The 16073-nt window shown below is 50.0% G+C and overlaps 1 protein-coding gene across 1 annotated transcript in view; it reads right to left on the bottom strand.

Moving 5' to 3' along the window:
* Positions 1 to 16073, bottom strand: part of DNAAF5 (dynein axonemal assembly factor 5) — a 58089-nt gene that overhangs the window by 36985 nt on the left and 5031 nt on the right. Inside the window, 2 exon segments of the mRNA XM_017894070.1 lie at positions 6139 to 6257; positions 6700 to 6824. Coding sequence (XP_017749559.1) covers positions 6139 to 6257; positions 6700 to 6824 — 244 coding nt within the window.

Below are 16073 nucleotides of genomic sequence, written 5' to 3'. Positions count from 1 at the left end.
GCCTCCCAAAGTGCTGGGATTACAGGCATGAGCCACCACGCCCAGCCTAAGTTCCACATTTTAAAACAGATTATGTTGTCCAGGTGTGGTGGCTCACCTCTGTAATCCCAGCACTTTGGGAGGCTGAGGCAGGCGGATCACCTGAGGTTTGGAGTTTGAGACCAGCCTGGCCAACATGGCAAGACCCCGTCTCTACTAAAAATACAAAATTAGCTGGGTGTTGTGGTGCGTGCCTGCAATCCCAGCTACTCGGGAGGCTGAGGCGGGAGAACTGCTTGAACCTGGGAGGTGGCGGTTGCAGTGAGCCGAGACTGAGTCATTGTACTCCAGCCTGGGCAACAAGAGTGAAATTCTGTCTCAAAAAAAAAAAAAGATGGAGCGTTCTCACACTGGCTTCACTCCATCAGAACAAATCTTGCTTGCAACTAACTTCTGTGCCTTTTCCAAACACGTGTGCTTTCCCTGTACAGCAACTGTGCATTGTGGGGGGGCTGCGAGGTGGAGAATGCCAACTGGGAGGAAGAGTAGCCCTGAGACTCACAGGCTTGGGAGGAGCCATGGTCTGTGGGCGGGGATTTAACAGGGCACCAAACATCAACACCAGACACAAGAAACTGTTTTTTTTTTTTTTAAACAGGGTTTCACTCTGTCACCCAGGCTGGAGTACAGGGGCGTGGTCATAGCTCACCGCAGCCTCAACTTCCTGGACCCAAGCGATCCTCCCTCCTCAGCCTCTGAAGCAGCTGGGATACAGGTGCGCACCACCACACCCAGCGAATTTGTTTTGTTTTTGTTAAAATATTTGTAGAGTTGGAGTCCTGCTGTGTTGCCCAGGTTGGTCTCCAACTCCTGGGCTCCAGTGATCCACCCTGGCCTCCCGAGTAGCTGGGATACAGGCGTGAGCCACCATGCCCAGCCAAGAAGCTGCTTTAATGCTGTATTTGACAGAGTACAACCCTTCCCTCCAGGACCTGACACTGGGCTACTTCAGCGCCTGGACTAGGCCAGGGAGGTGACATGGGAAGTAAGTTGAGGCTGCAAATCTCTCAGGGTATCTGATTTGGGCTGTGCATCTGATTGATTTGGGCTGGGCATCTGATTGATTTGGGCTGTGCATCTGATTGATTTGGGCTGGGCATGTGATTGATTTGGGCTGGGCATCTGATTGATTTGGGCTGTGCATCTGATTGATTTGGGCTGGGCATCTGATTGATTTGGGCTGTACATCTGATTGATTTGGGCTGTATATCTGATTGATTTGGGCTGTACATCTGATTAATTTGGGCTGGGCATGATTGATTTGGGCTGGGTATCTGATTGATTTGGGCTGCGCATCTGATTTGGGCTGTGCTTCACCTACTTTCTGTCCTCATCAGTGTGTATCTATTATTCACTTTTAAGAAGACACCCTGCAGATAGACTCAAGTGATGAAAACACCCGACCATGTGCAAGTGGAAGACACTCAGCCCCACGAGAGAGTGGTTTCTACACAGATGAAGCCCGAGGTGGGCCAGTGGCATGGCAGAGCAAGTCTGTTGGGGCCGGACCTGGGAGCCTCCACTCAGACTCAGCCAGACCTGCTGGACTCTGCAGAGACACACATGGGTGCCCGCAAATTGGCCAGGGAGCAAATGTGGGAAGGGCGGGAGGCCACACAGCAGGGCACCCTGTTCCCAGGTTGGAAATCATGTGGAACCACGAAGACCTCACCTTATCCGTGGCCCTTGTGCTGAGCTCTGTCTTGGTGAAATGATGAGCCCCTTATCCCACTGTTTCCAACATCCCCAGCCACCAGCAGAGCTGCCCAGGAACCCAGAGTTCAATGCACCCTTGTGTGCACAGCCAAGGGAGGGGGGCAGACACTATCTAGCAGTGCACTGGACACTTTCAGAAGCCCACGGCCTTTTAAAATAAAGCTGGTCAGAGGAGGGGAGAGGTCACTGCGAGGCACATGGGGCTCCCCAGATGCTGAGGAGAGACGTGCTCTGCCCAGGACGCAGGGAGGTCCCAGGTGCCTGGGACGTAGGAGTCCCAGCACAATGGGGAGATGCCTGCACCTTTCCAACGCGGCCACCTGGGCTCAGAACTCCAAGAGCTAAAGTTTCCTTCAGGTTCAGAAGCCCCTTTCCTACCCAACAAGGGCTCGCCTCCTGGCGCTCCCCTCTGCCTTGGTCACTCACCATGTGGAGGGTAATGGGGTGGGGTGGGAGGGGCAAAGTCCAGCTTGTCCTTCAGGTCTTCCTCATTCTCCTTCTGCCACTGCAGGCCAACCTCTTCCCAGAGGCTGACAGCCAGCTGCCTGTGGCACAAGAGACAGACAACAGCAGCTCAGGGCAGGGCACGCAGGGGAGGGCCCTGCAAGTTCCCAGGGATGCCCAGGAGGCCGCAGGGCTATGCCAGGACACGGGTCGCCTAAAGGCCCCATCACACGAGAGCGGGAAGCTCCCTAACCCCAGAAAAGGTGGACCAGAAATTCTGTTCAACTTGTGAGCACCCTACTGACAGTACACCAAGGAGGCCGTCTGATCTCTGTCCATTACTCAGTCAAATGTTAAAAGACGTGAAATGATGTTTACAAAACCAGAGGCCTTCTGTACAGCACATCACCTCAGAGCACAGGGACGAAGGGACAGGAGCAGGCTTCTGTGACAGATTCTGAGCAAAGAGAAACCACCACTGCTGTACATGACTGTTTAGGAAGCAGGGCCCACGGCCGCCGGCTGGATGCCTGCCCACCTACCTGACCTCGGGCACCTCGTCGTTGAGGCTGCTGAGCAGCAGAGGGATGAGCTTGTGGAAGAAGGAGTAGCGGTCGCGCAGACGCAGCAGCCAGCCGCCTACCACAGAGGCCACCGCCCGCCGGACCTGTGCACGAGAGGAAGGGATAAGGATTCGTGTAGGCAAAGGGGATGCGGGAGTTGATGCCACAGCGCAGCTCTGAGTGCCACTATGCAAACGCTGCCTGAGGCAGAGGCACGGCCAGGTCCTGGGCCACCTACCACCACCTGGATGCCATCCCCAAGGCAGAGGTGCATGGCCGGGGTCCTGGGCGCCACCAAGTCTGGGTCCCAGCCAGCTCTGCCAGTCCCCTCTNTTGCGTATATGTGTGTGCTTTGCTCTGTCTTCTCCTTTACCATATTCCAAGGATCGTACCTTCCAGAAACTGTCCCTGCCCCCCTCTGCCTCCCTCTCTGGTGCACAGTGGGAAGGACTGGACCCTCCTGCATCTCGGGGACGGCGTTCCTGCCCCACTGACACCTGAAGGGCCTTCCACTGGCTTCTCAGTGAGCACGTGGAGAACAATTTGCCACGCAGCGTGAGCTCCGTGTAGCATGAATTAGGCACACAGGCTGGACCCTCTCTAAGGAGCCGCATTTCCTCATCGGTGAGGAGAGCCCAGCTGAAATCACCAGAAGCAAACAACCCACAGCTTAGCTTCTAGGTCTGACCAGCACAGAAGCCCACCCCAGGCGGCTGGACGGAGAGGCATTGCCAGAGAACCACAGCACGTGTGGGATTCCACTCCCGTCACTGGTGCGCAGACAGTGTGAGTTTAACAGAGAGTTTGTAAGTGGCCCCGTGTCTAACTTCCACAATTTTTTTTTTTTTTGAGATGAAGTCTCGCTCTGGCCCCCAGGCTGGAGTGCAAAGGCGCGATCTTGGCTCACTGCAAGCTCCTCCTCCCGGGTTCACACCATTCTCCTGCCTCAGCCTCCCGAGTAGCTGGGACCACAGGCGCCCGCTACCATGCCCGGCCCTAAGTGTTTTATATGTTAAAATTAACTCATTTTCAGACGCATAGTTTGCAAATACAGTTCCTCTTTTTTTGAGATGGACTCTCGCTCTGTCGCCCAGGCTGGAGTGCAGTGGTGCAATCTTGGCTCACTGCAAGTTCCACCTCCCAGGTTCATGCCATTCTCCCATCTCAGCCTCCCGAGTAGCTGGGACTACAGGCGCCTGCCACCACAACCGGCTAATTTTTTTTTTTGTATTTTAGTAGAGACGGAGTTTCACTGTGTTAGCCAGGATGGTCTCAATCTCCTGACCTCATGATCCGCCTGCCTCAGCCTCCCAAAGTGCTGGGATTACAGGCATGAGCCACCACGCCCAGCCTAAGTTCCACATTTTAAAACAGATTATGTTGTCCAGGTGTGGTGGCTCACCTCTGTAATCCCAGCACTTTGGGAGGCTGAGGCAGGCGGATCACCTGAGGTTTGGAGTTTGAGACCAGCCTGGCCAACATGGCAAGACCCCGTCTCTACTAAAATACAAAATTAGCTGGGTGTTGTGGTGCGTGCCTGCAATCCCAGCTACTCGGGAGGCTGAGGCGGGAGAACTGCTTGAACCTGGGAGGTGGCGGTTGCAGTGAGCCGAGACTGAGTCATTGTACTCCAGCCTGGGCAACAAGAGTGAAATTCTGTCTCAAAAAAAAAAAAAGATGGAGCGTTCTCACACTGGCTTCACTCCATCAGAACAAATCTTGCTTGCAACTAACTTCTGTGCCTTTTCCAAACACGTGTGCTTTCCCTGTACAGCAACTGTGCATTGTGGGGGGGCTGCGAGGTGGAGAATGCCAACTGGGAGGAAGAGTAGCCCTGAGACTCACAGGCTTGGGAGGAGCCATGGTCTGTGGGCGGGGATTTAACAGGGCACCAAACATCAACACCAGACACAAGAAACTGTTTTTTTTTTTTTAAACAGGGTTTCACTCTGTCACCCAGGCTGGAGTACAGGGGCGTGGTCATAGCTCACCGCAGCCTCAACTTCCTGGACCCAAGCGATCCTCCCTCCTCAGCCTCTGAAGCAGCTGGGATACAGGTGCGCACCACCACACCCAGCGAATTTGTTTTGTTTTGTTAAAATATTTGTAGAGTTGGAGTCCTGCTGTGTTGCCCAGGTTGGTCTCCAACTCCTGGGCTCCAGTGATCCACCCTGGCCTCCCGAGTAGCTGGGATACAGGCGTGAGCCACCATGCCCAGCCAAGAAGCTGCTTTAATGCTGTATTTGACAGAGTACAACCCTTCCCTCCAGGACCTGACACTGGGCTACTTCAGCGCCTGGACTAGGCCAGGGAGGTGACATGGGAAGTAAGTTGAGGCTGCAAATCTCTCAGGGTATCTGATTTGGGCTGTGCATCTGATTGATTTGGGCTGGGCATCTGATTGATTTGGGCTGTACATCTGATTGATTTGGGCTGTATATCTGATTGATTTGGGCTGTACATCTGATTAATTTGGGCTGGGCATGATTGATTTGGGCTGGGTATCTGATTGATTTGGGCTGCGCATCTGATTTGGGCTGTGCTTCACCTACTTTCTGTCCTCATCAGTGTGTATCTATTATTCACTTTTAAGAAGACACCCTGCAGATAGACTCAAGTGATGAAAACACCCGACCATGTGCAAGTGGAAGACACTCAGCCCCACGAGAGAGTGGTTTCTACACAGATGAAGCCCGAGGTGGGCCAGTGGCATGGCAGAGCAAGTCTGTTGGGGCCGGACCTGGGAGCCTCCACTCAGACTCAGCCAGACCTGCTGGACTCTGCAGAGACACACATGGGTGCCCGCAAATTGGCCAGGGAGCAAATGTGGGAAGGGCGGGAGGCCACACAGCAGGGCACCCTGTTCCCAGGTTGGAAATCATGTGGAACCACGAAGACCTCACCTTATCCGTGGCCCTTGTGCTGAGCTCTGTCTTGGTGAAATGATGAGCCCCTTATCCCACTGTTTCCAACATCCCCCAGCCACCAGCAGAGCTGCCCAGGAACCCAGAGTTCAATGCACCCTTGTGTGCACAGCCAAGGGAGGGGGGCAGACACTATCTAGCAGTGCACTGGACACTTTCAGAAGCCCACGGCCTTTTTAAAATAAAGCTGGTCAGAGGAGGGGAGAGGTCACTGCGAGGCACATGGGGGCTCCCCAGATGCTGAGGAGAGACGTGCTCTGCCCAGGACGCAGGGAGGTCCCAGGTGCCTGGGACGTAGGAGTCCCAGCACAATGGGGAGATGCCTGCACCTTTCCAACGCGGCCACCTGGGCTCAGAACTCCAAGAGCTAAAGTTTCCTTCAGGTTCAGAAGCCCCTTTCCTACCCAACAAGGGCTCGCCTCCTGGCGCTCCCCTCTGCCTTGGTCACTCACCATGTGGAGGGTAATGGGGTGGGGTGGGAGGGGCAAAGTCCAGCTTGTCCTTCAGGTCTTCCTCATTCTCCTTCTGCCACTGCAGGCCAACCTCTTCCCAGAGGCTGACAGCCAGCTGCCTGTGGCACAAGAGACAGACAACAGCAGCTCAGGGCAGGGCACGCAGGGGAGGGCCCTGCAAGTTCCCAGGGATGCCCAGGAGGCCGCAGGGCTATGCCAGGACACGGGTCGCCTAAAGGCCCCATCACACGAGAGCGGGAAGCTCCCTAACCCCAGAAAAGGTGGACCAGAAATTCTGTTCAACTTGTGAGCACCCTACTGACAGTACACCAAGGAGGCCGTCTGATCTCTGTCCATTACTCAGTCAAATGTTAAAAAGACGTGAAATGATGTTTACAAAACCAGAGGCCTTCTGTACAGCACATCACCTCAGAGCACAGGGACGAAGGGACAGGAGCAGGCTTCTGTGACAGATTCTGAGCAAAGAGAAACCACCACTGCTGTACATGACTGTTTAGGAAGCAGGGCCCACGGCCGCCGGCTGGATGCCTGCCCACCTACCTGACCTCGGGCACCTCGTCGTTGAGGCTGCTGAGCAGCAGAGGGATGAGCTTGTGGAAGAAGGAGTAGCGGTCGCGCAGACGCAGCAGCCAGCCGCCTACCACAGAGGCCACCGCCCGCCGGACCTGTGCACGAGAGGAAGGGATAAGGATTCGTGTAGGCAAAGGGGATGCGGGAGTTGATGCCACAGCGCAGCTCTGAGTGCCACTATGCAAACGCTGCCTGAGGCAGAGGCACGGCCAGGTCCTGGGCCACCTACCACCACCTGGATGCCATCCCCAAGGCAGAGGTGCATGGCCGGGGTCCTGGGCGCCACCAAGTCTGGGTCCCAGCCAGCTCTGCCAGTCCCCTCTGGCTGGGCCGGAGAGGAATGCTGCTGTCCTGCAGCCTCACACACATGTCCCCCGTGCCCTGGCCTGGTCCTATTGGCGAGAGCAGGCTCCTAGCTGCTGCCTGAGCCGTGCTGTGTGTTTGGTCTTCTGCATGAAAACCTCCTGGCCAGGCTGCGCCTGTCTCACCCTGGGTGCTCAGTGAGCCGGGCTACAGCAAGTATGGTGCACCATGGCCAGACCTCAAAGGCATCTGGTCCCAGAGCCCAGGGACTCTGGAGGAAACCAGCAGGGTCCCCAGTTCTGCTGCTGGGTGTCTGAAGAGGGGGCACGAGGGCCTCTGCCTACCTTGCCTACACAGGCAGAAGAAACCAGCTTAACAGACACCAGGTGCCCTAGCCAAGCTCCCAAAGGGCAGTGCCTGAGATGGGGACCAGCACCAACACTCCTCAAAGGGAACTGGGAACAGCCAAGAAGAAGCTGGGTGAGGAAGCGGTGTGGCTGAAGCCAGCTATAGACTGATCCAGGGAGCTCTGGGGTGTGAACGAGCTTCAGAGTCATCCCCTGTGAGGCCAGGGGCTGACTCTGTGGTGCCATCAGTGCCTGGCTGGGCTGTGGGGCGCAGGACCCTCATCCCTCCTGACACTTTGGATGAAGCGTCTCTGCACAGCTATGCACCATAGCCACTTGTAGGTGCAGGGGACCCGAGCAGCAGCTGTGCCCATGGCGTGGTCACTCACTGGGACTCGGAGGAGGGTTTGCTCCTCCCCGGCTCCAGCAAGGCCCAGAGCCAAGCAGATCGCATTTAGGATCTGTCCCTGCCAGCCTGGGACCTGGGCCCTGGCCTGACCGCTCCGAAGTTCATTCCCACCTGGAAAATGGGAAGGAATGACTGACAGGGCTCGTCACTGAGGTCCCGTGAGGGGTAGACAAGTTCATACACGGAGAGGCCCGACGCGCCTGACTCCTGCTGCCCATGTGGTGAGCACAGGTGACTCTTGGCATGTGAGCAGCAGAGAAGCGTGCATAGGGGACACAGCATAGGGGACACAAGAATGCGTGGTGCATTTGCGGGGGTTATTAACTGACACAGGGCCTTACTAGCAACCACAAATACAAGTACCCATATAACAATTGAGAAACCCAAATCAGCTCCATGGTCACTCCACCACCTGGTTAGAGAGTCACCACAGAACAAGCTGTCACTGTTGTCTTCATACACAGCACTGGCGGGTCTCGAGCAGAGATGCCCCAGGGTTTAATGCAGTCAACAGGCACCACTCATGGCCGCACCTGCCAAGACGCTAATCCACGTGAGTGGCAAACTCCAAGCTCAGCCTGTGCCATGTGCTGAGATGCTGGAAAGCCTGTCGGGCAGAGGGCATGACTGAGACAAGCCAGACTGCAGCCAGTCCCGAGCCCAAACACACGTGATGGGGCCCTCTCCAGGAGACGGGCAGGCATCCAGGGCCACATGGCAAGGCCTGAGCACACTCTGCCCCAGGCTGGCAGCCGGGGAGCAGTCTGAACTCGCTGAATCGGCCTCACTGCTTTCTCCTCCCTGACCTCCTGCACCTGTGCCAGGGTCTCTGCAGGGCCCTGCCCAGGACGGCCACCTGTCCGTTGGAACCCACAGATAGGCTTCTTTTGTAGAAAGGAGCTTCAAACATCTCACCTCATAGCAAGGACAGCTGCAGGGCTAGGATTTGGGGCTGTTCCTGAGTCTCATGGACTGCCACCACCTTTTCTATCAGTCTCTACTGGTATCATAAGAAATCTGCAAATGCTAATTAGCATGAGACGGATTATCCCTTTTCTTTTAGTTCAAAAACAACACTGAATACCGCACTGCCATGTAACAGTTTAACAAAGCAGGATGGTTTTCAATTTTTTTTCAAAAAAGCAAAAGAAATGAATTAGAAGCCTTCACAAGAAGGATGGGTACAAACAAGCCCAGACTGCAAAGATGACAGTAAATACCAAGCGACATCAACCGACAGCCACAAGCATCAGGAGCATCCAGGAAAACATTATCTCACCAAGTGAACTAAATAAGGCGCCAGTGACCAATCCCGGCATGACAGGGATAGGTGACCTTTCAGACAGAAAACTCAAAACAGCTGCTTGAGGACGCCCAGCAAAATCCAAGATAACATGGAGAAGGAATTCAGAATCCTATCAGAGAGACTGAAATAATTAAAAAGCATCAGGCAGAAATTCTGGAGTTGGAAAATGCGATTGGCATACTGAAGAATGCATCGGAGCCTCTTAACAGCAGAACTGACTACGCAGAAGAAAGAACTAGTGAGCAGCTTGAAGACGGGCTATTTGAAAATACATAGAGACAAAAGAAAAAAGAATAGAAAGAATGAGGCACATGGACAAGATCTAGAAAATAGCCTCAAAGGGGCAAATCTAAGAGTTCCTGGCCTTCAAGAGCAGGTAGAAAGAGAGAAATCGGGGTAGAAAGTTTACTCAAAGGGATAATACCAAAGAATTTTCCAAACCTAGAAAAAGATACCAGCACTCAAGTACAAGAAGGCTACAGAACACCAACCGGATTTAACCCAATAAAACTACCTCAAGACATTTAACAATCAAACTCCCAAAGATCGAGGATGAAGAAAGGGTTCTAAAAGCAGCAAGAGAAAAAAAAAAAAAACAACAAATCACATACAACATAGCTCCAGTACGCCTGGCAACGACCTCTCAGAGGAGACCTCACTGGCCAGGAGACAGTGGCGTGGCGTTTTTTTTTTTTTTTTTTTTTTTTTTGGAGAGGGAGTCCTCGCTCTATTGCCCAGGCGGAGTCAGTGGCCGGATCTCAGCTCACTGCAAGCTCCACCTCCTGGGTTTACGCCATTCTTCCTGCTCAGCCTCCTGAGGTGGCACCCGCCACCCTCGCCCGGCTAGATTTTGTATTTTTTTAGTAGAGACGGGGTTTCACCGTGTTAGCCAGGATGGTCTCGATCTCCTGACCTCGTGATCCGCCCGTCTCGGCCTCCCAAAGTGCTGGGATTACAGGCTTGAGCCACCGCGCCTGGCCCGGCATGGCGTATTTAAAGTGCTGAAGGAGAGGAAACTTTTACCCTCGTATATCCAGTGAAAAATCCTTCAAACAAGAGGGAGACAGACTTTCCCAGACAAACAAAAGCTGAGGAATTTCATCAACATCAGACCTGTCCTACAAGAAATGTTAAAGAGTGTTCTTCAATCTGAAAAATAAGGATGCTGAGCAGCAATAACAAATCATCTAAAAGGATACAACTCACTGGTAACAGTAAGCACACAGAAAAAACACAGACTGTTGTAACACTGTAACTGTGGGGTATAAACTATTCACACCCTGAGTAGAAAGACTAAAAGATGAGCCCATGAAAAATAACTAGCTGGCTGGGTGCGGTGGCTCACACCTGTAATCCCAGCACTTTGGGAGGCTGAGGCGGGCAGATCACCCGAGCTCAGGAGTTCGAGACAAGCCTGGCCAATATGGTGAAACCCTGTCTCTACTAAAAAATACAAAAATTAGCCGGGTGTGGTGGTGGATACCTGTAATCCCAGTTACTCAGCAGGGTGAGGCAGGAGAATCGCTTGAACCTGGGAGGTGGAGGTTGCAGTTAGCCAAGATGGCACCATTACACTCCAGCCTAGGTGACAGAGCAAGACTCCATCTCAAAAATAAAACAATAAAAATAAATAAATGAATAAAATAAAATAACTACAATGACTTTTCAAGACAAAATATAAAACAACAAAAGTTAAAAGTAGAGGGGATAAAATTAAAGTGTAGAGTTTCTATTCATTTTTTTCTTTGCTGCTGGTTTTTACAATCAGTGTTCAGTTGCCATCAGTTTAAAATAATGGGTTATGTTATTTGCAAGCCTCGTGGTAACTCCAAATAAAAAACTCTACAATAGATACACAAAAAACAAAAAGTAATTAAAACATACGGGGGAAAAAAAAAAACAGAGAAAATCATCTCATAAAAAGGAAGACAGGAAGGCAAGAAGGAAGAGCAGACCACAAAACAACCAGAAAACAACAAAACAACAGGAATAAGTCCTTACTTATCAATAACAACATTGAATGTAAGCAGACTAAACTCTCCCCTCAAAAGACAGAGTGGCTGGATGGGTAAGAAAACCAGGACCCAGCTATCTGTTGCCTACAAGAAACACACGTTACCAAAAAGGCACATGTAGGTTGAAAATAAAGGGATGCAAAAAGATATTCTGTACAAATGGAAACCAAAAAAAGAGCAGGGATAGCTATACTTAGACAAAACAGATTTCAAGACGAAAACTATATTAAGAGACAAAAGTCATCATATAATGATAAAGGGGTCAACTCAGCATGAAGACATAACTTTAAATATGTATTCACCCAACACTGGAATATCCAGATATATAAACCAAATATTGTCTGTTGAGACAGACTCCAACACAGTAACATCTAGAGGCTTCAACGCCCCACTGCCAGTATTAGACAAATAATCCAGAGACAAAATCAACAAAGAAACATTGGACTTAATCTGCGCTATAGACCTAATGCACCTAATAGATATTTACAGAACGCTGCATCCAACGGCTACATAATACACATTCTTCTCCTCAGCACATGGATCATTCTCAAGGATAAACCACATGTTAGGCCATGAAACAAGCCTTAAAACATGAAACTAGAAATTAATAACGAGAACTTTGGAAACTATACAAATACATCGAAATTAAATAATATGCTCCTGAATGACCAGTGGGTCAACGAAGAAATTAAGAAATTTAAAACATTATTATTATTATTATTATTTTTTGAGACGGAGTCTCGCTCTGTCGCCCAGGCTGGAGTGCAGTGGCCGGATCTCAGCTCACTGCAAGCTCCGCCTCCCGGGTTTACGCCATTCTCCTGCCTCAGCCTCCCGAGTAGCTGGGACTACAGGCGCCCGCCACCTCGCCCGGCTAGTTTTTTCATTTTTTATTTTTTAGTAGAGATGGGGTTTCACTGTGTTAGCCAGGATGGTCTCGATCTCCTGACCTCGTGATCCGCCTGTCTTGGCCTCCCAAAGTGCTGGGATTACAGGCTTGAGCCACTGCGCCCGGCCTAAAAAATTCTTAAATGAAAATGGAAACACAATATGCCAAAACAACAAAAGCAGCACTAAGAGGCAAGTGTGTAGCAATCAGCACCTACATCCAAAAAGCAGGCAACTTCAAAGAGCAACCTTATTCTGCGTCGAAAAGAACTAGGAAAGCAAGAGCAAACCAAACCCAAAATTAGTAGAAGAAATAAGAGCAGAAATAAATGAAATTGAAACAAAAAAATACAAAAGACAAACAAAATGAAAAGTTAGCTTTTTGAACAGATAAGCAAAATCAACACACCTTTAACCAGACTAAGAAAAAGAGAAGACCCAAGTAAATAAAATCAGATCAAAAAGGGGACATTACACAACTGATACTACAGAAATTCAAAGCATCATTAGAGACTGTGATCAACTATACCATAACAACATTGTGAGCAGCGACACCATGAGCAATGACACTGTGAGCAGCTACACCATGAGCAACTACAATACGAGCAACCACACCATAAGCAACTACAATATAAGCAACGACACCGTGAACAACTATACCATGAGCAACTACACTGTGAGCACTGACACCATGAGCAACTACAATATGAGCAACTACACCGTGAGCAACACCGTGAGCACCGACACCATGAGCACCGACACCGTGAGCAACTGCACCATGAGCAACTGCACTGTGAGCAACTGCACCGTGAGCACCGACACCGTGAGCACCAACACCATAAGCAACTACACCGTGAGCAACACCACTGTGAGCAACTACACCGTGAGCACTGACATCATGAGCACTGACACCGTGAGCAACTGCACCACGAGCACCGACACCGTGAGCACCGACACCATGAGCACCAACACCGTGAGCAACTGCACCACGAGCACCGACACCGTGAGCACCGTCACGGTGAGCACCAACACCGTGAGCAACTGCACTGTGAGCAACTACACCATGAGCACCGACACCGTGAGCAACTACAGTATGAGCACCGACACCGTGAGCAACAACACCATCAGCAACTACACTGTGAGCAACTATATGCCAATAAATTGGAAAACCTAGAAGAAATGGATCAATTCCTAGACACACACAACCTACCAAGATTAAATCATAAAGAAATCCAAACCTCGAACAGACCAGTAACAAGTAATGATATTGAAGCTGCAATGAAAAGCCACCCAGCAAAGAAAAGCCTGGGACCCAGTACTTCACTGTCAAATTTTATCAAACATTTAAAGAACTAATGTCACTCCTACTCAAACTATTCCAAGAAATAGAAGAGGAAGGAATACCTTCAAGCTTAATTTATGAGGACAGTACTACCCTGATACCAGAACCAGACAAAGATGCAATCGAAAAAGAAAACTATAGGACAATATCCCTGATGAATACTGATGCAAAATTTCCTCAACAAGACAGTGTTTCAACAGCACATTAGAAAGATCATTCATCATGACCAAGTGGGATTTATTCCAGGTATGCAAGGATGGCTCAACATATATAAATCCAATAATGTGACACATCATATCAGCAGAATGAAGGACAAAAACTATGTGATTATTTCAATTGATGCAGAAAAAGCATAAAATTCAACATCCCTTCATGATAAAAATCCTCAAAAAACTGGGTATAGAAGGAACATACCTCAGCACAAAAAAAGCCATATACGAGACTCACAGCTAGTATCACACTGAACGGGGAAAAAACTCAAAGGCTTTCTTCTAAATCTGGAGCAAGACAAGGATGCTCGCTTTCACCACTGTTAGTCAACACAGTACCCGAAGCACTAGCTAGAACAATCAGAAGAGAAATAAAGAGAATCCAAATTGAAAAGCAAGAGAATTATCCTTGTTTGCACAAAAAAAAAAAAAAAAAATTAGAACAGATAAACAAATTCAGTAAAGTTGCAGGATACAGAAATCACCAAACAAAAACCAGTAGCATTTCTACATGCCAACAGGGAACAAATCTGAAAAAGAAATCAAGAAAGTAATTCCATTTACAATAGCTACAAACAAAATAAGATATCTAGGAATTAACTTAACCAAAGAAGTGAAAGATCTCTACAATGCAAATTATAAAACACTAATGTGAGAAAATTGAAGAAGACACACACAAAAAATGGTAACATACTCCATGTCCATGGACTGGAAGAATCAATATTGTTAAAATGTCCATACTACCCAAAGCAATCTACAGACTCAATGTAATCCCTATCAAAATACCAATGACATTCTTCACAGAAACAGAAAAAATAATCCTAAAATTTATATGGAACCTCAAAAGACCCTGAAGAGCCAAAGCCATGCTAAGCAAAAAACACGACAAAAACAAACAAACAAAAAACCGGAGGGATCACATTACCTGACTTCAATTTATACTACAGAGCTATAGCGACCAAAACAGCATGGCACTGGCATAAAAAATTTATACTACAGAACTACAGCAATCAAAACAGCATGGCACTGGCATAAAAACAGACACACAGACCGATGGAACAGAATAGAGAACTCAGAAATTAAATCCATATACTTACAGTGAACTCATTTTGACAAAGGTGCTAAGGACATCCCTTGGGGAAAGGGCAGTTTCTTCAATAAATGGTGCTGGGAAAACTGGATATCCATATGCAGAAGAATGAAACTGGACCCCTATCTCTTGCCACGTACAAAAGTCAAATCAAAATGGATTAAACACCTCAATCTAAGACGTCAAACTACGAAACCACTACAAGAAAACATTGGGGAAACTCTCTGGGACACGGTCTGGACAAAGGTTTCTTGAGTAAAATGCCCAAAGCACAGGCCACCAAAGAAGGAATGGGTAAATGGGATCATATCAAGTTAAAAAGCTCCTGCACAGCAAAGAAAACCATCAACAGTGAGGAGATGACCCACAGGATGGGAGAAAACAGCTGCACAAATACCCATCAGAAAAGGGACTCACAACCAGAATCCATAAGGTGCTCAAACTCAATAGAAAAAAATCTAATAACCCGATTTAAAAATGGACAGATCTGAATAGACATTTATCAAAAGAAGGCATACAAATGATGAACAGGTACTTGGCAGGAACGTGACAAACACTCATCTCTGAAAAGCTGTCCGTGCAGCCCCAGCCTCTCCTGTAACATCCGATGTTGCTGGAAGGTCCTCTTGACAAGAACAGGTCTGGTGGTCTCACCAGCGGCACACATCGAGCAGGAAAACTGCAGCAAAGCTGAGCAGCTGCCGACTGCAGGCCTGGCGACAACCAGGGCACCCTTGCAGGGCGAAGTCCATAAGCCACCCACCTAAGGGCGGCACAAGGCAGTTTGTTCAGGGCCTGCTTCACAACTGCACGGCCATACGTCCGTCCTGCCTGCCTCGCCGGCGTTCTGGATGCCGTCAGTGTCCTGGCTGGGAGCTCCAGTCATGTGCACGTGGGGAGATGCAGTAGCCCCTGCCGCACTGGGACACCCCCCTTTCCACAACTTCAGACACCACCGTCCCGGGGCCTAGGGCTCCAGGACGGCTAGACCACCCACGTCCTGACCTTGCTCTGAGGCTCGCCTGGCTGTGCTATCTGAGCGAGCTCTGAGGTCTCTGAGCCTCGTAAGGAGGAGATGAAGTTATTTCTGGGCCCTTCCAGTGAAGTTGAGTGATTTAAGCGGAGTCTAGCAGGCTGCTGAAGGTTTCCTACAAGTCAGAAGGCAGTCAGGACCTTCTGTGCAGAGGGCATGGGGTCCCAGGGCTCCAATCCCTGGGTTGTTGAGGAGCTCGAGGTGTCTGCAAGGAGCGCACAGTGAGCTCCAGGATGGGGTCCCAGGGCTGATCAGAGTAAAAGGGACAGCACCCGACTCCACATGAAACTCACATGAAGGGCCGCGCAGGGTCTCTGCTAATAGAATGTAAACCCCACTGGGAAGAAATGGGCCATGCTGGAAGAATTGTCTTGGGCCACACGTAAAATAACACTAACACTA

This window comes from Rhinopithecus bieti, unplaced genomic scaffold, assembly GCF_001698545.2.
Source record: "Rhinopithecus bieti isolate Rb0 unplaced genomic scaffold, ASM169854v2 scaffold_1017, whole genome shotgun sequence".
Taxonomy (NCBI): Eukaryota; Metazoa; Chordata; class Mammalia; order Primates; family Cercopithecidae; genus Rhinopithecus; species Rhinopithecus bieti.
This window is presented reverse-complemented; position numbering and strand designations above follow the sequence as displayed.